At 50.2% G+C, this 22,621-nt stretch overlaps 1 protein-coding gene across 1 annotated transcript in view; it reads right to left on the bottom strand.

Moving 5' to 3' along the window:
* Window positions 1–22,621, bottom strand: part of MYO16 (myosin XVI) — a 437,386-nt gene that overhangs the window by 36,600 nt on the left and 378,165 nt on the right. Inside the window, exon 32 of the mRNA XM_074378522.1 lies at window positions 17,776–18,855. Coding sequence (XP_074234623.1) covers window positions 17,776–18,855 — 1,080 coding nt within the window. The remainder of the gene's footprint in view (window positions 1–17,775; window positions 18,856–22,621) is intronic.

The raw sequence follows: 22,621 nt of genomic DNA, 5'->3' as shown, positions 1-22,621 counted from the left end.
TGAGGCTGAGAGACCCCCCCATGAACGCACTCCCTGCTGGTCCTGAACCTCATTTCCAACAACCCTCTTGCCACCTGCCCCACCAGACCCACCGGCCCCACTGTCTTCTCGGCCTCCCCACACTCAGCCCCTCACTCTCCAGGCAGAGAGCGCAGGGCTCTGCTCCAATTACCCTGAGCAGAAAGGCCTTCCAGCCCCTTTGAGACGACAGCACCCTTCTCCCCCCCCGATCAATTTCTGTTCCCACAACCTGCTCTAGTTTTCCTCGAAGTCCTCACCAATGGCACATCCCATTTCCATTGTTTGTTTATTTCCTCTCTCCTCCCTCTAGAAACGTGTCAGCACGAGCTCAGATGCAATACTGGTGCCTTCAAGGGTGCCCCTGCACACAGTAGGAGCTCAACAAACATTTGATGGAAAAAGAGAATAATGAATAACAAACAAATAATACAATAGCCTTGTATAAAAAATCATTTCCTAAGAGAAAGCACACTTTCTGTAACTGTAAAAGAGTGGACAAGTTTGTGAACCAAACAAATCGTGTGAATTATGATACAGAAGTCATGCATCACAGTACTCATTTGTCCCCACTCACATGAGATTATTGGAAACGAATAAAAGGATTTCCACTGTTAATAACACACCTTTGAGTTCTAATCCCTATTTAAAATGAGAAGGTACGGAAAACGTCTCAGTGTGTGAGTACGCACGTTTTACTTATTCAAAGGGCCAGAGCTGTTTGCTTTCTACCTAAGGGTGTTAACTTGCAGAGGATTCAACAGGCAAAATATAAAAGCAACCCAAGCGCTCACGGACGGGTGACTGGATGAAGAAGATGCGGTGTGTGTATATACACATACACACACACACACACACACACACACACACACATACACACACAGTGGAATATTACTCAGCCGTGCAAAGAATGAAGCCTTGTCATCTGGGGCAGCAGGGATGGACCTAGAAAGTATTTATTATGTTAAGTGAAATGAGTCAGGCAGAGAAAGACAAATACTGTATGGTTTCACTTATGTGTGGAATTTAAAAAGACAACACAAGTGACCACACACAGAAACAGAGACATAGATTTAGAGAATGGACAGGTGGCTGCCAGAGGGGAGGGTGGCGGGGGGACGAGGGAACCAGGTGAGGGCGACTGAGAGGTAGAAACTTCCAGGTACAAAATAAATGAGTCACTCGCAGGTATGAGACACCAGGGTGGGGAATACAGGCCATAGTAATACAACGTCTTCCAGAAACAAAAGCAAAGGGCTAGGGCTGTCTGCCGTCTACCTGAGAGTGCTGCCTGCAGAAGCAGCGCCTGCAGGTACTGGACATCTGTCCCTGACGGGTGGCGGCACGTTGGGTATTTTCACTATGTTCCCACCATGATCACCGATGAGTCTTTCATGCCCGTCCTCCCAACACGCAAGGTCCACACACACTCACTCCGCAAAGAATCTTACTCTCCATGGTTTTGCAATGTCTAATGTCAATGTCTAATTACAGGCAGTTTGGTCAGTGTTGACTCTGGGATCTTGGTGTCTAGAGACAGTCAGAGGCAGGATGACCACAAGTGTACAGTGGGGGCTCCAGACCCCACCCCACTTGCAAGGGCCAGTGACAGTCAGGCAAACACCCATGTGAACATCTCTGGACCTGACTGCTTTCTCTGACCAACTTTCTACAGCAACACTGCTGCAGCGATAGATTAGTTATTTATTCTCTTTTCCTTTCAACAGGCATTTGTGGAGCATCTGGTACGTGCAGGTCCTGTTCAAGGCACAGAACAATGAGTCCTTGGCTGTATTTCCTCATTTTAAGTTAATGTCCACTTTGCTCCCTAAATTTTTGTCCTCTTTATTCTTTCCCTTAAAGAAGTCCCTCCTTCTGCCAATGGGACAAATTTCAACTTCTTGAAAACAGAGAACACAGAACCTGTCCTGGGCACAGAGCGCTGGGCAGTAATGCATCAGCTCAGATCCTGCGTCCTGGGTTTACTCTGGTGCACAGCAAATGTCCCAGGCTTGCACATACATACATATATTCGTTTTCATATTTTTTTCATTAAAGGTTATGACAAGATATTGAACATAGTTCCCGGTGCTATACAGAAGAAACCTTTTTTTAAAATCTGTTTTTATAGATAGTGGCTAACATTTGTAAATCTCAAACTCCCAAATTTATCCCCTCCCACCCCCTTTTCCCAGTAATCAGAGTGCTGACTGTGTCTGCGGGTCTGTTTCTGTTCACTCTTTTAAGGCGCGTTGCTGTTTGACACGGGTCCTGGGGCAATGTCCTGGCGGGAAAAGGCCGACCCCACGCTGCCCATAGGACCGCAGTGGCCACTTTCCTGGACGTGAGAGGAGTGAATACGCTCACGCCGGGGGCTGCGTTGAGGGGAGGAAAGAAGACGGGGTTTTGTTGAGGGAAAGCAGAGGGGAGATTGAGGCTAAGAAGAGGTAGGTCTCTTGGGGAAGGAAAGCACAGATTCTTCAGCGGGGGAGAGAAGCACCTTTCTCGGGACGGGGAAGACCCCTTGAGTAAGTCTGGGGGTTAGAGAAACACGCACTGCAGTGAGCGACTCAGAGGCGAACTCACTCCCAGTCGACGTCCAGAAGACAGCGGCACAGTGGCCGTCCCTCCCTGGGAAGCACTGAGATGGCCCTGAGTTGGTGGCCACTCTGGGGAGCTGATGGCGACCCAGAAGCCAACCACGTTCCTCCTCCAAACCAGGAGATTTCCCCAGGGCTTGGACACATGTCTGTTAAGTCTGACACAATTCAAATTGCATACGAAGATGTAGCCGAGAGCTTTTAGAAAGATACGCCTCAAAGAACTGGCTCCTCAGATGCTCCCATCTGAGAGGGGCGACAAGACATGTAAAGGACAGGAATGCACGGAAGCACAGACGGCTGGACAACCACCTCGGGGGTGCAGGAATGAGCAACCTGGAATAGCCACTGCAGGAGTTCCATCTTACTCGGCTGAATTAATGCTTGCTGGGTTTTTGTGTTAAAGCCTTTGACACATAAATTGCTAACACGTGTGGGAGTGACACCCAAGGTGCATCCTAACAGGTGCCCCTTCTCAAGCATCTGAGTGGTGACTCGACAGAAAAGGTGACCCAGCTCAAAAGTGGTCACCTCCTCGGCCCCTTCAGGGCAAACGCGGAGGCAACAGCGGACCAGAGGCTGAAAGGACAGTCGTGCGAATGCCCAGGGGTCCACAGGCGAGATGGGCTGCGGCGGCTGGGGGAGCCCCACTGTGTGGGCAGTGGGAGAAAACCCTGGGTTTGGAGGCATGGACAGAATGTGGAGAGGAGGAGGGAGAAGGAAGCAGGAAGCAGAAACGTAGAGCAGCAGAGTCAGGACCTCACGGGCTCTGCCCTCTCCCTGCCCTGGGAAGTGGGGGACGAGCCGCCGGGAGCTCGGCAGCATCACCGAGTGGGTTCCAGCGAGGATTCTGGGCGAGGGTGTGGTGGGAGGGAGGCTGGATTTGTAAAGTGCTATTCATCCAGCCCCAAAAGCGTACCGCTGACTAGCTTCGAGGAGAGGTTAGAAATGGAAAAGCAGTGAGAATTTAGACTCAGGCAGTGGCAGGAGGAAGGGAAGTTGGGGGTTCACTGAGCTGTGGTCCCTTCGGGCTGAGGGATGGGAGTAAGTCAGGACTAGGCAGGGGCCTGGTGATTGGGACGAGGGTGGAGCCCTGGATGTGGTCTTTGAAGTGACAGCCACCTACCCACAGGGCAAACCGAGTGGCGATTATTTGAACAAGAGTGTTACTAGGACTGAAAAGAAAATCTAAAAATCCTTCGGTAGGGAGGATTGCTTCCAGGAAAAGCAACATTCCTCCGAGTAAGGAGCCAGAAGGCAGAGCACAGGGGATTGTGGGTGCAAATGGGCAGGTGTGGGCTTGGGGGGGAGCACCTGGGCAGGGATGGGGATCAGCGATCGGCAGAAGGAAGGGCTTCTTGTAGCAGAGGGAGGCTGATGGTACCAAATGCCACAGAAAGGTCAAGAGGAATGAGGAAGGAACGGGCCCTGGAGGGTTTCTTTAAGAAGAATGTTTGAAGACATCATTTCAGTCTCAGTTACCTTAACCTGAGATGGTTTGAGAGTGTATTTTGGAAACATATGAGATTAGGATCCAGGTTTCGGTAACGCAGGAGAAAAACAAACTATAGCTGTTTGACTGATTTAATGCTGAGTGAGAGTGTGATGCAAGGCATAAAAAATGTGAAAATACATTTTAAACTCATTACGCGTGCTGGCTGTAATTCATCCTGCAAGTCTATAGGAAAATTCCTCTGCAGAAAAGCTACTGCGGGGAGGGGCGTGCTTGTGTTTCCCTCTCCGGCATTAAGGAAAAGTACAAAGGCTGCGAGAGGAGCCGGGCATGGTCCTGCCACTTCTCACACTCTTGTTTTTAAAATTTAGAAGTTGCAGCTAGACTCTGCCAACAGACACACACAGACAGCATGGCTAGGACCTCTCCGACCCAAAATCAGGACCTAGTTTGTGTTAAACCAAATTCACCCTGTGTTACAAGAACAACGCCTGTCAAATCTCTGATTTCTCCAGAATCTTTTATCATTGCCCATGAGGAAGAAACACACACAAGGACCTACGGCTCCCTCCCCAGCCCCTTGCACGCTGCTGTCACAGGCTTCTGAGAAGGGAGTTTGACTTTTTTCTTATACAGAAGAGCAGGACCAAACATTTGGCACACTGCCTCAGAGAAAGACAGATGTCAAGCATACGATTCTCATCGACCCGGAGGCTGGTCCTACACTCAAACAAGAAGAGCGGAGTCACGCGTGGGGTCGCGCATCGAGATGTAAGCTGCCCGCGGAGGGCATGTTACCCAAGGGAGACGCGTGCTAGGAGGGGCTTGTGTCTGGAACAGCGTGGTGGGGGGAGGAGGGTACAGCTCAGCGACAGAGCGCATGCCTAGCGTGCGGGAGGTCCTGGGTTCCAGCCCCAGCACCTCCACTAATTAATCAATCAATGAACAGTGCAAGTCTGACCCGAAACCGGGAGAACCAGACTTTATCGTCCCTGTGCTAACAGCTGCAGAAATGCACCAAGAGAGGGCTTCAGTGTCACCAGTCCCGGGGAAACGGGCCGACACGAGGTTCCCTCACCACCACTCCTGGGACACAGCCGAGTCCCACAATGTGGTCATAATTCTGTAGGAACTGATTAGCCAAGAAATGGCAAAACACAACAGGGTGGGACTGGAAAGGCTGGGCAGGTTGAGAAAATGTCATCGCCGGCCCTGCTTCTTAGCAGGCTACAGCTCCCCACCCCTCAGCTTTCCTCTCTACTTCTTAAAACCCTCTTATGGAGTCAGCACCTTTGAGTGGCTCAGAACTGCTCCTGAGCCCGTATCTGAAGCATCCTCTCCACAGGAAGTCCCTCCACACGCGTCCTCGGGGTTGAGCCGGGTGGGACGGGAGTGCTCCCTTGCCCCTCCCCTCAGCGCCTGCCACCCCCTCCCCTGCCAAGTCTTCAGATATGGTTTGTGCTAAAAACACCAACTGAAGCAGGAAATAGAGTGATATCTTCAACAACATATGTGCTGAGCAGGGCAAGAACGCACCATAGTAAAGCTAAAAAATGCCTGTCAGTATAAATAAGGTTTTTCACCCAAAAAGGCACAGAAAATTCTGTTGCGCCAGTTTCCTTTTCAGTTTGACGAGCTGGATCTTTGGGAGCCCACCTCTTCTGCCCCGGCCGTAACCAGGGAAAGCCCATCGCCCTTCTCTCCCCTGCAGCCTGCCCTCCCTATAACAGCTGAATGTGCAGCATCTACACAGCAAGGCGGCCCGGAGAGCCGTTCCTCACGTCTCATCGCACGGGCCACGGTATTTACACAGCGGCTATTTTTACATTCCCCCGGTGCCCGTGGCCACGGGCACCCCAGCGCCCCAGGACCCAGCACCTGCACAGCGGCCCTGGCTCGGGAGGGCGGCTCCTCCCCTCCTTCCCCAGAAGGCACAGGCAGAGAGCACGATGCTCCTGTCCTTCCATCAGGGGCTCCCGATGGTCAGGACGCTGGCAGGGTGTTGCCTGGGTGGGCGGCTAGGGACACCCCAACCTGCAAGAAGACCCCAGTAGGTGTCTCTGCGACACTCCCATCAGCTTCTACGTCCTCCCTCGGGGAAAACCAACAGCCCGGCCCAGATCCCTCTAGAACCAGGCGGCTTGTTCATTTATTTCTGCGCTTATTTTCATGAGAATCGTGTTGACTTTGTTTTGGCTCTTGGTCTTTAACCGCCGTTAGATGGAGCTCAGAATGGGGCCCCTTTTGGATTTTTAATAGACAAACTGCTTTCAGGATAACCCCTTCAGCCCTTGAGAAAGATATAACCTACCTCTGCCCCATTTCAGGGCACTGCCTTCTGTTTCTGTCACAACATGCTGTTCTGGGGGCTTCCGGGCGTCCCGCCGCCACCACGTGAGCCTCAGCACAAGCCGGGATTCGGCTGCATCTCTCACGTGTCCTGCGAGGCAGCCTCTGACTGCCGGCATTCATTTCGCTGACGGCACTGCAGCGCGCTCAGGGACAACCAGGGAGGTCAGCGGAAGGCAAAACCCAGAAGGCAGTGGTGGGGGTCGAGTCTTGCTCAGAACTAACCACAGATGTGTCCGCCCTCAAATACCGCACAGCCCAGAGGGCAGAGGCCCGGGCCCGCGGGGCAGACAGGGCCCTGGGAGCCTCTCCCTGTGTCAGTACCTAAGGGAGGGGACGGGGGGGGGGGGTGGGCAGCAGGACGCTGGGGACCGCGGGGGCTCAGGACGGCAGTCATCTCCGCCCGGGGCAGGGGCGTCTCCGCAGGGTGACAATGGCGCGACGGGCCCCCTGCCCCCCTGGGACAGCCCCTGCCCACGCTGGCTGGCTGCCAGCCCGCAGCGCATTCCGTAACACATTGAAATGTCTCTGTAGACGTGAGTTCTTGTCCGAAGCCTCCTTGAGCCGCGTGCCTCCTTCTCCGCAGGCCCCTGCGACTGGGTCCTTCCCCGGGCAGACTGGTTGGCGTTTCTAACTCCCTGGGCCTCCATCCCTACGTGCAGGTGACTGAGTCTCCCGGGAGCTGTCACAGCGCGGATGCCAGTTACTCAGGATGGATGAGCCACTGGGACCCCATGGGAAAGGGCTGACCGGGGTCTCCCGTGGGCCCGCCTTTCACCCCGGGCTGTAGGAGGAGACCCCCCGAGCCAGCCAGGAGGTGGGGTCCCCTCCTCGAACGCCCGCAAGTAAGCGTTTCTCATTAACCATCTGTGAAGTATACATGTTTACATGCAAATGAATATAGAAGCCCCTCTCCACGCACCCTGGTGTCGCTCCCCCAAGCGTCACTTACTGATGGCATCTGCCCTGCTCTGAACCCTCCTCCTCACAGTCCTGATGCAGCTCTCGCTGCCTCAGCCGGAGGGAGGGGTCCGCCTACAGTCTCGTCACCCCTCCATCTAAATCCTACCCTCCGGACCAGTGTTTCAAAGTCATATTTGGGAAATCAGTGTAGTGGGTCACAGAAAGCATTTAAAAACGAAAGAGAGTTGCATGAATCGAATAAAAATGCAGCGTTTCACAGGCATTAAGGGTAGGCAGTGTTTGGAGAAACATGAATGGTGTCTTCACTCACTTCGCCCCTCGCTACGTGGTGCCTTGGATTTTCCCTGTCTCCCTTCTGTGAGCGGCTTCCCAGCAGACCCCGTATTTCACTTTCAAAGTCCATACGACGTAGTACAACGCCCAGCGCAAAACAGACCCTCGGTGCATTTTCTGAACAGATGAATGAAGCTGCCCTTTCTTATCTAATGACTTTTCCAAAACCTTTTGAAAACTTGACGCAGGTAGCAAACAGCAACACACAATTCTACGGCGAGTTGAATCTCTCTGCCTGAGGTGAACCTCTGATGGTTTGAATTCTGAGAAGAACTGTGTGTCTTGGGGGCCATGTCATAGAATGATTTTATTATCTAAAAAATGGACCGTCTTCCCTAAAATCATTACAGAGTCCCTAGGATGGATTCGATCCCTGCAGCAAGGGGAATGCTCTCTGATTGGCAGCTGGACCACATCCCTGAGTTTTCTAATGATCATCAGATTAAAAAGACATTTTTTGGATCCCTCCCCATCATACAGAAGCATAGTGCCGCTGTCCCATGTCAGCATCCCAGCCTCCGTCAATCAGACATGATTTCAAGCCTGAGTAAGTGAACAGAGGAGACTCCCTGTGTGGCTGCAACGCCATCAGTGAAATGAATGCCAACAATCAGAGTTTGACTGTCTCGTACAACACGTAAGTGATGCAGCCACATCTCGGCTTGTGCTGAGGTCTGCTTGGTGGAGACAGGGATGCCCAGAAGGCACCAGGACAGCACGTGAAGACGGGAGCAGACGGCAGTGTCCCTGAAATGGAGCGAGTGCAGACTACATCTTTCTAAAGGACCGAAGGAGTTATCCTTAAAGCAATTTATCTGTTAAAGCTCCAAGAGGGGCCCCATTCCGAGCCATACATAGAAGTGGTTAAACACCAAGAGACAAAATAAAGTTAATACAATTCTCATGAAAAATTTTTAAAAATCACTCTTTTTGCACTACAGATCTGCCGCTGAGCATCGGTTATTTACTTGAAAAAAAGATAAAGTGAACCGGGAGAAGTATTGTGGGGGTCACCCTATGTTAAATTAGTCCTTTGTGCTCTGTATGCCACCCCCTCATCCTGCGTCTAAAACCAGCCTGGCCCCATCAGCTGGTGGCCTCACCTGAGATCTCAAATTAAGCAAAGGTAACTTCAGCAAACAAACGAACAAACGTGACTTCAGGAAGTCATTTAAGGGCTGCGAGTTTTACTTCGCTTTTCAGTGACATGCAAATGCCTGCAGAGGGGCAGTTTTCACCCATTGCTTTGCTCAAGTCTTCTGTCTCTTACCTCCTGGGTCTTTCCACATCAAAGAGAGTAATAAAACCCAGATCTAAAACATGCCTGGGAATTTACCCTGTGGGACCTCTGATGTACCCATCAGTCCTTCCCTTCTTTAAGATGGACATTTTTTTTTTTTTTTTTTGGAAGACAATATTTGATCATGAGCCGGAGTGGAGTTTGCGTGTGGAGTGGCTCTTCTGGAGGCTCTGCAGGACTCTGGGCGATGCACGACCTCCCTGGGAACTGGCAAAGGGAGTGTTCCGCTGGAAACGCATGTCAGCGCACATCCAGCTCGCACCTGCCTGGTCTGGGCCCTGCCTATTTCAGGACCTCATCATCTATGTGGGAGGAACACGAACCAGATTGTTGTCTATTGTCCTGTTACAATTAACGTGTATTCACTGCACGTGAAATTGCGATGGCTCAGTAATTGCAAATGCACACTAAGTATGAACACTGCAGATTTTGAGGAGAAATCGAAAGAACAAAGGAGTGAAAACCAGGCTAAGAGAGGGTCTGAGAAGCTTTGAATACGGTGGGTGGGTGGGTAGGAGGGGGACTGCTGGCTCCTGGGATGGCGCGCTGGGTACTGTGACCCCGAAGAGAGCTCACTCTCAGATGGTGTGGAATTTTCTAGGCTAATCTGAGAATTAATCATAACAAATGACTCAACTGGCATTAAGGACCTAAACACTCTTAGGTAATTAAGAAACAGGGTTTTTTCTTCCAGTGCTCTTATGGAAGGAGAGAACAGGGTAGCAAGCCAGCCCATCTTTAGGAAAACATTCCACTCACCATGTCTCTTCCAAGCATTTCTTCACAAAAGGAAGGAAACCCCAGGACATTGTATTATGTGGCAAGAATGAGATGCAGATAGTCAGGAAGGTCTTTATTAACTTGCTTACGGAGCGTCTCCGAGTGGCTTAGAGGATAAAGCCCTGGGTTTCTCTTAGGAGCCCCCAGTGGGAGTTTAATTCAGAATCTAGCAGAAAGACCCACCGTACACAACGGCCGCTTGCTTTAACGGCTTGACGGTATGAAAAATATTTCCTGGTTATGAAAGATAATCCGCTTCTGAAAAGACTGCCTTTTCCCCCCAGATTTCCAGGTACAATGGAGTCTCCTCCCACGGACAGGGCCTCGGAGAACAGGCCAGCTGCGCCAGCTCCCCAGCCTTCTTTGGCTCATCTCAAGATGATGAACTATTTATGCAAGATCCGAGTCCCCGGGACGGCTGCGTGCTACCAGCTGCAGCTGCATGGCCAATGTGTTAAGGAAACTTCCCCAGACAACTCACACTATTCAGAGGATAACGTTTTGATCAGATGATCTAAATATTTAATTGTCACAACTCTCCACTTGGTTTTGCTTCTGGGTTTCCAAGAATAATGAGGTAGCAGGACCCAGTGGAGGTGCCCAGCTCAGGAGACCTGATGAGCTGAAGATTCTCCCAGCAAACATGTGCCGCAGGGCTCTGAGTCGGGGCCCGACACTAATTTCTCATTCAGCCGTGTTTCTAAGTTCAGTGTTATCTCTCTGCTTCCGCAGCCACATAATTTAGAAAACCAGAAGCTGCCGTAGAGATGGACGAGGAGAGCTAAGCTGGGTGTGTCCGCTCTCCCGCCCCGCTCCCGGCAGCTGCCGAGGACCACGGCTGACCACCCTGCAGCCCTCAGCACGGCTCCGGGGACGAGGTGAGGGTCGCTACACCTTTACCTTCCGGCTGGTCCTGAGCAGGCATCTGAGATGCCCCACGACCGGGACGGCTGCTCACACCCTGCAGAGTCAAATACTTCCTTCAGGAAAGGCGCTGGGTGGGCACTCTGCAAAGAATACAACCTCCGTGAGTGGCCGCTTCCCTGTAGGCAGGCGCTGTGCCCAGCAAGCCCTCACAGAGGCCGAGACAAAGGGAGACAGAAGGCCAGGAGCCGGTCTTTGAATGTGAGGACGTACTCTGTGTGCTGTGCGTCTCTGACCTAAAGCAGATGCTTTGTGGGACAGGAGAGCGGAAAGGTTTTATAGAAAAGCGGCACTGAAAGAACCTCCTCTCAGGTAAAAACGGCCCTTGCGTGTCCCTCAGGAACATGCCCAGCAGCTGCACGTGGCTTTTTTTGAAGTTTTCTGTGCCCTCTTCCCAGATCTCCTGCTGAGGAGTTCATGTTTACCTTCAGAAGGGAGTTACTTCCTGAGGCAGGGCCCTTGCATCATTTCTACATTTTAATTTTTGTTTGTTTGTTTGTTTGTTTGCTTGTTTGTTTTTGGAGATGAAGAATGCTATAATAGGAAGAATCCAGGGTTTGGGAGGAAAGGGACGTGCTTGACTTGTGACTCTGGGAATGACTAGTTTCTGAGATTATGGCAAAGCCACTTAGCCCCTCTGCGTCCCCGAGTGCTCATGAGTAAATGGGGAGGCTGCCACCTGCTCCGCTGGTCTTGGAGACAGGACCCGGGGACAAGGGACGTCAGCACGCTTGGCTGACAGGAAAGAGCCACTTACAAATATTAGCTATTCACAGAATGCCGCGACCAAGCGCTCCGTGGTGCTTCTGAGTACCTCCCGCTGTCGGAGGTCACACGCACATACCTAGGACTGCTGCCCTCGGTTGGGTTTACCTCCTCCCTTTGGCTCCCGGCCGGCTCTGTAGGAGCAACCCCAGGGGTTAATGCTGAATGCTCGCAAGACAGAAGAGGAACGTGCGAGAGGATGCCAGGTCTTGCCACCAAGCGTCCAGGTGGAAAACACACCTGGTCTGTGTCCATGCAGACAAGTAGCCCCCTCTGGTCTCATGCTCCCAGCTAAAAGGACCAGGTACCTTGAGCACACATTCAGGGGCAGGGCTCACCCCACATCAGCAACTCCGGCTGCCATATGTATCCCTTCCTTCTGCACCCGGGGAACTCCGTGCCCCACCATCCTCACCCATCACCTGTCCTGCTCGAGGTCGGCCCTGGCACCGGGCTCTCCTAGACTCCACAGTGGTAACGCACTCCTCCTCCCAGCCGCCGTCACCACCTGTGGCCATCTGCTGCAGGGAAGGGACCTGCACTCCACCCAGGTCACCGACACTTTGTGAGCATCGGATGAAGCCTGTGAAGTCTCTCCTCAAACAAGGAACAAGCATAGCTCGGGACCCCCAGGCCGCCTGGGGCTCAGCCACGGCCCCACGAATGGTTTGTGGCCGCCCAGGTAAAGCCGCTTCCGGTTAGGCTGTCCCTCACTGAGATGGGGTGGACCCAGGTGGCCCCCAGTGTCTGTGAGAGGACAGGGCACACCGATTCTTTCTCTCTTCTTTGGTTCCCAGTAGCAAGCCCTGCGCTCGCATTAAGTAAATGCTTCTTGGATGACTACGAGGGAGTTAGCTGTACAAGTTAATGCAAGTCCGGTTTACAGGTCGCTGGTTGCACAATCTCCCTGTGTGAATTCCTGAGAGAAGGTGCTGTAAAGTGTGAGAAAAAAATCTCACACTTCACAACAACGCGTAGGTTCTTTTTTAAAACTGTCCAATTAACACAGAGGACCAAGAGCTTTGTGCTCCTAACGTAGGTCAGTTTGGCTGCTGATCAGCTTACGCCAGCGGAAAGCTCTCGCCCAAGTGCAGATGGACTACGTATTGTGTGTGCTGGACATCTGGGGAAGTAGAGACGTGGCGAGGCACGGCTGCGATTTCCAAACTCAGATGCTCTCCGTCAGCGCAGAGGGGCCAGGATGTGGGTGAAGAAAGCCTGTTCTCACAGAGAGAGCGACTCTCCCTACGTCAAAGCTCAGATTCACTGACACGGCGGAGGCGGGGCTGGGGTGGGGGGGGCACCTTTCTCTGGCTCATCCTTGCCTGGCGTCCACCGAGTGACAAGCAGAGGACTTGCCCGAAGACCTGCTCATTTGGAAAATGAGGGAAATCGCGTGTTGATTTCAAACGGCTCCAGAACACGGAGGCATTCCTTACTCTCAGGGGAGGGAGATCTTCATGCGAGGCAGGAAAACACCCCACAACACATCAGTAAACTATGTGCCTGTCTGTCCACGCCCTTTATAATTTTCCTGAAGCCTCCGGCCACCGCCCTCCCCACAAATAAATCACCATGGAGAGAAAGCAAAGCGCGTGGGGAGTGAGAGGTGACGGGCTCGGCACAGGACGCAGTGCCCGCAAGGTGGCACGAAGCCTCCGGGGCGTCAAGCCCTGTATCCCATTATGGGATGTAGAGATTTGCATACGGAGGACCGATTTCTCAGGCTGCAATCTCATTAGACTGCATCAGACATTAAATGAAGACACCGTCGAAACTTCTGTTTCAAACACCAGGAGCAGAGAGTGGCAGTTTACCGACACTATCCCTGAGTGGACTGTAGGTCTCCGCCTGTGATTCTGTGATATTGTGGTGATTCTGGAGCATCTTCTTGTAACTGAACAATGCATAAGTAATTGTGCTTAATTTGGCAGACAAACATCAAGACCTCATAAAATATTGATTTAAGATGCAACTGTATGTCCGATGGTATGCTGACATTTCGTACTTAGCTCTGTTTGGACGCGATACTTAGAAATCCACATTTTTGTTGTTGTTGTTGTTGTGGGAAAGTTGTCTGCATGGCTGCCCACGGCCGGGGTTGTGCTCAGAGCCTCTCGAAGGCCCTGTGGGAGAGCTTGCCAGCCAGTGTTGTTGGGGGGGAAGCTCACTCCTGAGAATTATTTTGTTTATATCATGAAAAACGATGCTCCAGTGTCCAGAGGCAGGCTTCCATCCTGAGCAGAAATCTCACGTCCGTGAAGCTCAAACGGATTGATTGGTCTATGCTAATTACAGTGACTTAAGAATAAATATTTTATTTTTTTAAAGGACTTCTGTAATAAAATATTTATAAATATCTATTAATAAACTGATTTGACATCGGCATATACTTCAAAACAATCCGGTGACGGCAGAGGGAATTGGGCAGGAGTGAAGACGAGACAGAGCTGGCCCTAGGGAGAGTTTGTTAGTCTGTTCTCCTTACTTTTGAATGTGTTTGAAATTTTCCATAAAACCAACTTTAAAAAGAATTCTTTTTAAAATAAATGGCTTTATGGAATCAAGTATCATACTGTAAAAAAATTTATTTATATAATGCTCTGATTTAAAACCTCAGAACACTCTTATTTGGAATGTTAATGCAATAAAATAAAATGCTTGAAATTAGGAGTAATTTCCATTTGGCTTAAGTGGTTGTTTTTAAGTAAAAATGCCACAAGGGCCAGATTTATCAGATATATTTGTAAGTCAAACTGCTTTTCTAAAGGTAGGTTTTCATCAAATGCATTTAATAAACACCTACTATATGCAAAGAAATATTGTGTGTTCATATTTTGTTGTCAGTATAATTTTTAACTACCTCTGTACATCGTATAAACTAATGGCACACAGTGTCAGAAAGTAATACAATACTGTCCTTTACAGAGTATTCTGCAAATCAAGCTCCTCCACTTTCTTCTCCAGATTTCCGAGGTGGCCCGCATCTCTGTCAATGTCTGTGCATCCTGATCTTTCTCACTAGGTCCAGAATAACAGACTCATTTTATTTCTCCTTCCAGATAAACCACCAGCTGCCTCAGTGCCATTTGGAGCAATGGCGCACCCTGGTGGCCCAAACAAGCCAATGACTCTCCCCCTTCATTTGAATTTGGTCTCATAATTTTTGAAACTGAGCAACTATCAATAATTAGCAAAAGAACATCAATCGTATTATACAATCAGTTGAAAAACACTTTGTGAATGAACAGAATAAATAGAAAGGCATAGACAATTTTAACACTTAGTCGTTCTTACTTTTAAGGGCCAAGTGGCCCCCAGACAGTATTCCAAAATTGTATACATACACCCATGGGCTGTAAAAGACACATACGGCATTTTTGAGTTTATGGAACACATTCCACTGCATTCAAGTCAGGCTATGTCTCTCAAAGAAAAGAGACTTTGAGCAAGTTTAATCTCTGTGCCTTAGTTATCCCATCTGTCAAATGGGATACTAGCAGCAGACAGCGTTTAGTCTTGCGAGAATTAAGCAGGTTATTAAAACGATGCCTGGGGCAGAGCTGGCACTCCTGTGACTTGCTGCTGTATGACTTGTCTCAGGTTACAGACACACCTACCACCTGCACAATCACCCTTTTTCTGTATCTGCATCCTGGATTCTTGGAATTTCTGTGACTTGGTGTGCCTCAAATCGAATATCCAAGAGTCTATAGAGAATGAACTGTTTTGAGAAACATCGTGTTTATGGAATCCCACATCTAAGTCTATGGAGTGGAATTAAACACCAAAGGCCCTCACTTCCTACCCACAGTTCACCCTCCTGAATATTTTAACTGGAAATATCTCTAGCAGGGTAAGAAGGAGCAGTTTAATCTCCTCAAGGTCACTTTCCAAAGAAGCAAGGGGAATATTTTGAACCCTTCTGCAAACGTGCAGTACAATTTCCCCATCTCACAAATATCCAAGAAATGAGCTGTAATTAATTTAGGTGCCTTGAGGCTGAATTAGCCACCCACTGGGTTCTTGGGTAAGAAAGCTATTTCAGGTGAAAAGACAAGTCTCTTTAAATATAAAGAAGGGAAGGTAGAAGATTTAGAACTTTAAAGGAAAGGAGTCCCAAAACGACAGTAAATCATTAATAACAGCCACGCAATTCATTCAGAAGAAATGGATTAGTGGCTTCAGGATCAAATGGTGTAAACCTTAATAATCGTATAAGCAGCTCCAGTGTTAAGACTATCTTTTTCTTCCATGTCTTCTTATTAAGCCCCTTTTACATTCTAAAACTTGCCCATCCCGTGAGAATACAGCCTGCAAGCTGGGAAGCATATTCCGCTCACCATGGACCATCCAGAACCACAGAGTTCTCAGCTGCGCCACTGGAACCCCCGACGCCTGGTCCATGGGGCTGACCTGGTCTCTGACTGCAGTGCCAGGGCAGGTGCTGCCAATTCGTCTACTTGTGAGAAAATCCTAAGTGGCTCAAGCCAATCTTTTCAAAATAAAGAACGTTCTGTAAAAGCCCACGTTAGGAAAATAGATGTTTCATAATTTTAGAGATGCACTAACGATGATGTTGTTCTTGAGGTTTGGCTGTGTGTTCTCAAATGCTGGCTAAAGCCTCCACAGGAAATATAATTAGCACGTCTCCGCACCCTGCCTGGGGGCCTCCCTGTCAGCCTCTCTGCTCAGAGCCTAGACTTAGGGATTTCCAAACCATGATGCCTGTCTAGAAATTCAATAACTTCACTTTCTTGAATAGAGCCAAGGCTAATTCACCCAACTCCCATCTATAGTAAAATGAGGTTTATGCGGTTTTAATAAGTATGTATTAAAATATATATATATATATATATATCTAAAAGCAAATATTAATTTGTTCCTTTAATGCTGTTCCCTTAGATTTCCATTTCGTTCATTGGAATGAAACACATGATTTGGGAAATTCAAACAATCTCCTGCTTACAAGGACAATTTCATTTATTAATGGCCTATAATTAAGAAGAAATTGTTAGCTGAACAAACAATTAGTTGATTTGTCTGAAGAGTAAGAGGGAGTAGGTGGTTCATCCATTTGCTAAGTGTTCTTAGCTTTGACCTGCTTGTCACTTATTCAGAATGCTTTCTAGATTTGCCGGAGTTTTTGGACCTCCTCAAATGAGGAGAGCCAACGTATTTGTTATTTTCTTTAGGAGAAAGGGCAGGCTAATGTCTACGACAGAACGTTACGTCATAAGTCAAATTTTTATTTCCACTCTACCACCTGACCTTAAGGAAGCTGCTTAACCTCCTCGCTTTGAAGCTCCCAACCTCTGTAAAAGGCGGATGTTAAGAGCTGGCATCCACATTCGGGTTAATGGCATCATGACTGAGGGACCTGGTACAACTCCCTTAAAGAGAAGATGCTTTATATCGATGTAATTCTTCCCTGAAACACAGAATGTTGGACAACTTTTTGTATAAAAGACTTAGGATGTTTTTTGGAAGATGACTACCTTTTTTAGGATTATTAAGAGAGTCTGTGACCAAACAGCACCTTTGGCACAAAGGCCTCGTTGTCGCATGTGGTTAACTACGTACAAGAGATGAGCAGAAAGCTCTCAGTGAGGATTCTTCTGCTCGGCAAGCTCCGCTTTTACAGGGACACTAAAGAAACACTCTGTAACACAGGCAACAGCCTCCGGCCACCGCAGCCTAGCCCTGAGCTCACCTGACTGGACTGTCAACGGCTAACCAGGCGTTAGGCTGAGCTGCTTAGGACAAGATGAGGATTTGACAGAACCGAGTGAAAGCGTTCCGAGTGCGGTATACAAGCAAAAGAAAAAAAAAAAATCATTCGTTCAAAACAATACAAAGTGAGTGGTCCTGAGTGTAAGGTAGTCACTGGATAGGCGGTCATCCGAGGAACCCGGAGCGGAAGAGAGGTGGGAAACGAGACGGAGGACACTCCAGGGGCAACCGCGAACTGCACACCCGAGGGGCCCGCACCATAGTGTCACAAAAACGCCGTGTCCATGTTGGAAGTGAGTATTATTAGGAACCAGACATCAGTGGTTCAGGCTGAATCTTGCTCTGTCTAATTCTTACCACGTCACAGGCTGCGTTAAACCCAGTTTAGCGCTACGTATTTTCAGACGGTAAACTTTTATCTACAAAGCAAATATTCGTTCTTACCTCCTTGGCCTTATGGGTTGCACAAGACTTTTTAAGTCGTTATCTGCTCAGAACGACCACCACCATCACCTCAAGCATGACTTAAATTAGATCTGAGCGGACATCCGCACACCTAGACCCACGGACCTAACGACCCAGTGCGCGCGATTCACCTTCGGGCTCGCGGATTCTCCTCCCGGCCGCCGACCTCCGGAGCACGCTCCGTCCCGAGTTGAAGAGGCTGGCCAGCTCGTCCAGGGGGCTGCCCAGAGGCCTGGAGTTCGGGGGGCTGCAGGGCACCGAGGAGGGGGCGCCGGGATGGGCCTTCCTGTGGTCGGCCCGGGCCGCCTTCCCAGGTGAGTAGGGGATCTTGGAGAAGGGGCTGCAGGGCGCCCCCGCCTGGGCCGAGTCCGGCTTCGGGGGGCCCTTGGGCGGGTCTGCGGGGGCCCCGGGCCTCCCCACACCGGGCTCGGGCGCCAAAGTGAAGTGTGCGGGCGGCCGGGGGGCGGCGGGGGGCGCGGGCGGGGGCGTGGGGGGCGGGGAGGCTCTGTGCGCGCCGGGGGACGCGGGCCGGTCGCCGTCCCCCTTGGGGTTCTTGGGGTGCTGGGGGGACAGGGGGCTGGCGCCCTCGGGCTGCACGGGGTACTTGAGGTTGGTCTCCAGCACCGGCAGCTTTTTCACCTCCAGGGGCGTCAAGGGCGACTCGTCGGACGCGGGGGAGCAGGTGACCGGGGTCGGGGGGAACACGAGGAGCGGGGGCCGGTGCGGCAGCAGGTTGGGGAAGGGCGCGGGGATGTCGCACGCGTCCCTGCCGGGCCCGGGCGCGGGGCTGCCGGCGTCGCCGTCCTCCAGGAGGAGGGGGCTGCGAGCCTCGCGCGGCAGAGGCGGCGACGCGGACGCCGCCGAGGCGCCCACCCCGCGGCCGCCGGGGTCGTCGGGGGGCGCCAGGTACTTCATCTCCTCGTAAACGGCCTCGGCCTGCTCGGGGCTGCCGGCGCGGCCCAGCATCTCGATGTACACGGGCTCGGGCTCGGGCTCGGGCTCGCGCGCGGGGGGCGCGGGGACCCCCCGGGCGCGCTGCGGGCCGGACCCTCCGCATCGCGCGCCCCCGGCCCCGGCCGCCCCCTGCCGCGCGCCCGCGATCTCCTCCGAGGAGCCGCTGAGCTTGGTGTGCGGGCTCCTCTTGGGCTTCCGGGGCGGAATCTTCTTCATGGCGCTGTAGTCATCGCTGTGCGGCCGCGGCCGGGCGAGGCCTGCGCGAGGGACAGAGAGGGTGGCTGTGCGAGGCGGCTCGGCTGGCGGAGCCGCCGGGATCCCCGACCGCGAGGACCCGGCCTGCGCCCCTCCACCCTCAGGGGCCCAGGTCTCCCCACCCTGCCCGCCGCGGCCAAGGGGAGAGCGAGATTTGATCGTGCAGCTGCAGGACAACCTCAGGGGGGACCCAAGCAGGCCCAGGAAGGCCAGCCGCGGGCGAGGGAGGGGCCGCGCTGCTGCTGGCACCTGCTGGCACCTGCGCTCGGCCTGACGCAGGTGTGAACTAAGTGCCCACTGGCTGCCCCATCCTCACGATTTCAGAGACGAGGAAATGGAAGCCGAGGGAGGACAAGCAGCTTATCGAGTTGGCCCAGGTGGGTGCCTCCTGCGGAGACGCCTCGGCCTGATCATTCAGACTGAAGTGAACACAGCCAACACCGACGCCAACAGCTACGTGCATGGAGAGACTAGTTTTCCAAAAAGGACCTTGTTAAAATTATGCCAAGGGCGAGTTTCACCACTAACTAATATATTTGAATCCCAACAGATTTAACAGGGAAGTGAAGAGGCTAATATTAAAGAACTTAAGTGAGAACTTAAGTTGAAAAAAGGGAAAGTATTTAAGAAAACAAATGAGCATAATATTATTAGTATGAACTTTCAAAGAGGCAGAAAGACTATTTAAATATGCCTCAAAACATTTATTCATGTTTAAGTTAAAAAAATTCTAAAAGACTTCTCTTTCTCATTTATTTACTATAAATTATGGAAGATTCTATTAAATAAATCTAATTTCTCTGGACACTGAGATGCTAATTTTAGAAAATTACTGAAATATCAAAACTTCTCAAAAATCTTTAACTACTTCACAAATTCGGTCTTTTGTGAATCTGTAGGAATTCTTGATATAAATAAGCACGTCTAACTGTGCTGCGTTCCTGAGTCATTTGGGGCAGCTGGACTTTTCTCTCATGATGACTGCACACGTGATGGTAGTCCCATCTCCACGTCTGGGGTGACAACTCCACTCTGAGGGTTAACAAGAAAGGCTTTGGAATCAGATAGACTTGGATTCAAGTCCCACCGCGGCTATTCTTTTATGCTATCATTCTAGTCATGCCTTTAGCTGGTATTTATTGAGACACATTAGTGAATATTCAGAAAGTGCTCCCTGCCTTCCTCTGCCCCACCGGGAGGTGTGTCAGACAATAAGAAAGAAGTAAAGAGAACAAATGAGCAAATACTATAGCATGTTAGGATGCGCTGTGAAGTGGGAACCACTGGCCATAAAGGGTCACAGAATTGTGTGTTTGTGTGTGTGTGTGTGTGTGTGTGTGTGTATTTGCAGGGATGGCACTGGTGCAAATTACAATTTAAAAAGAGGTCTTGGTCAAATCTCTCCAGGCTTCAGTGCGGTCATGCATAACGGGGCGATATCAGTGACTCTCTCAGAGGTAAAACAGACAGTGCACGTCAGGGCTGAGCTCAGATACTGACACCCTGCAAGCGTGGAACAAACCGCAGCCCTCCAAGTGAGAATGGAAAAGGACACAGTTCATTTTCTAACTCAGGGGACATCTTTGAATGCCAGTATATTCAGGGTTTTCCCCCAAAGCAGCCAGCTTTTAAGAGCAGAGAATACCCAAACTGCATAATTCTGTCACAGAAGAGCATTACCCCCAGGCTTTCAATGTGCTAAGACACAGCCACTCGTAAGCTTCTTCCAGAAAGCCAGTGAACCAGACACAATTGTAACGTTGCTATTACAGGGTCATAGAGACCAGGGGAGTCTTGAAGAGGCTGTTAGCAGAAGCGTGACCCTCAAGAAAGCTCTTGGTGAGGTTTAAAGGAAAGTGAGGAAGACATTGGGTCCTGAAGGAAACATAAGCCTTTTTACACCTTTGTGGAAAGTTTAGCAACACTGTCATCTGCAGTAAAGTGGGAACTGGATGACACAGTGGACCTGGGTGATGTAAGTAGGGAGGTTTTTAGGGTGTAAAAGTGGCCCCCTAGATTCTCCCAGCTGCCTACAGGAAAACAGATAATCTAAAGAAAGAACTATTAACTATAAAGGAGCTTGGACTTCCTGAGTTTGAAAATAAAATTGTTTCTCACTGCCAGGCCATCCAGATAGCAAAAAGCTCTGAAGTTAAGAAATGATTTGTAAGCAGAGAATAAATCTCGGGCATTTTCAGGGAAACATGATCTAAAGATGAAGCCAAGGTGACTATAAACCCCTTTATTAAGACCTCAGAAAGATTTAAGGTGGCGCTTCACTGGACCCTTTCAAAGTAACAAAACCACAGTACTTCTAAGAATATCAAGAGTATTGCCCCGCAGAAATCTTGCAGGTAAAAAAAAAAAACAACCAAAATAAAACAAACAAACAAACAAAAGAAACAAAAAAAACATAGAAAAGAGATTATCTCAAAAAGATTTGTGGATGTAGCTTTTGACTAATGAAGCGGATTATAAATTGATTCATAGGAAACTCACAAAGCTTTTAAAGGAATTGTATCAGCTATGCCTTGAAAAGGGTAGAGTTAATACAAAATAAAGAGGCTATGGTGCTTTAAAATTTTATGAGCAGGAGTCAAGCTGAGAAAACTACCAGCCCCAAACAGGAGTCACCTCTTGTGGGTGAGGAAATAATATCCAAAGGCAAGCCAAAATTCCAGAGCACGGCCTTAACAGCTATGGAAAACACTTCCTAGACACTGGGACTACATCCTAATCAAGGCACAAACAACAAGTAGTATGGAGAACAGGTAACTTGTCTTCAGAGAGTTAGGGACAGTACTGGGGGAGCCCCACCTAAGGAGATTTACCTGAGCAGCCAGGATACCTGGATCTGATTTCAATGGTGTGATCTGGGCCTCGGGCCTGACTTGATGTGATGATGGGCAGAGGCTCTAGGGGAGGGGCGGCGTGAGTGCCTCTTATATTTAGGTGGGATGTGAATTGTTTTGTCCAGAGGGTGGACTGTGGCAGTCTGTATTTTCTGAAAACCACAATATGTTCCCAATCCTACCAAGAAGTAGAATCTGTTTCACTTTTTAAAGCCTAGATGTGCCTTTGAGACTGCCTGGTGGATGGAAGTGGTGGAAGAGATGCTGCCTGACTTCCAAGGCTTGTTCATAAGGGGTAATACGGTGCCCGCCTGGGGCATTCTCCTTCCTGGCGCATATGCCTTTGACTCACTGATTCTCCTTAGAAAAAGTCCAGCTACCCTGAAGCTGCCAGGCTGCTCGAACCAAGTGGAGGAGCCACCTAGACACAGAGATGGCCCAGGAGTCCCAGTCCCCAGATGTCTAGGACACCAGAGATGCAAGTGACTGGCTTTCAGGCGATTCCAACCACCACCTGCAGCTTCACGGAGGACCTTGAGTGACAGCCACTCAGATGAGCTCACCTGACACCCAGAACCCAAGACAATAATAAAGTGATGACGTTTTATTTAGATATCTAAGTCTGGAGGCTGTGTTAAGCAACAATGGATAGCTGATATGATATTCCCTCAAGGCAATCTTTAGACGCAGAGAACAGTCTTTTTTTTTTTTTTTTTTTGTATTAAATGATTATAAATGAAAGTAGCATGGCTTGTCAGGAAGTGGTTGAGAAACAGACTCTCTAGAATCTGACTGCCTGGGTCCAAAGCTCGGGCATGTGACATGGGACAGGACACACACCGCTCCCTGACTCAACATCCTCATCTGGAGAGGGATGACAGTCTCTCTCCATCAGGTAGTTCTAAGGAGTGAAGAC

The sequence above is a fragment of the Camelus bactrianus genome, chromosome 14 (genome assembly GCF_048773025.1).
Source record: "Camelus bactrianus isolate YW-2024 breed Bactrian camel chromosome 14, ASM4877302v1, whole genome shotgun sequence".
NCBI lineage: Eukaryota > Metazoa > Chordata > Mammalia > Artiodactyla > Camelidae > Camelus > Camelus bactrianus.
This window is presented reverse-complemented; position numbering and strand designations above follow the sequence as displayed.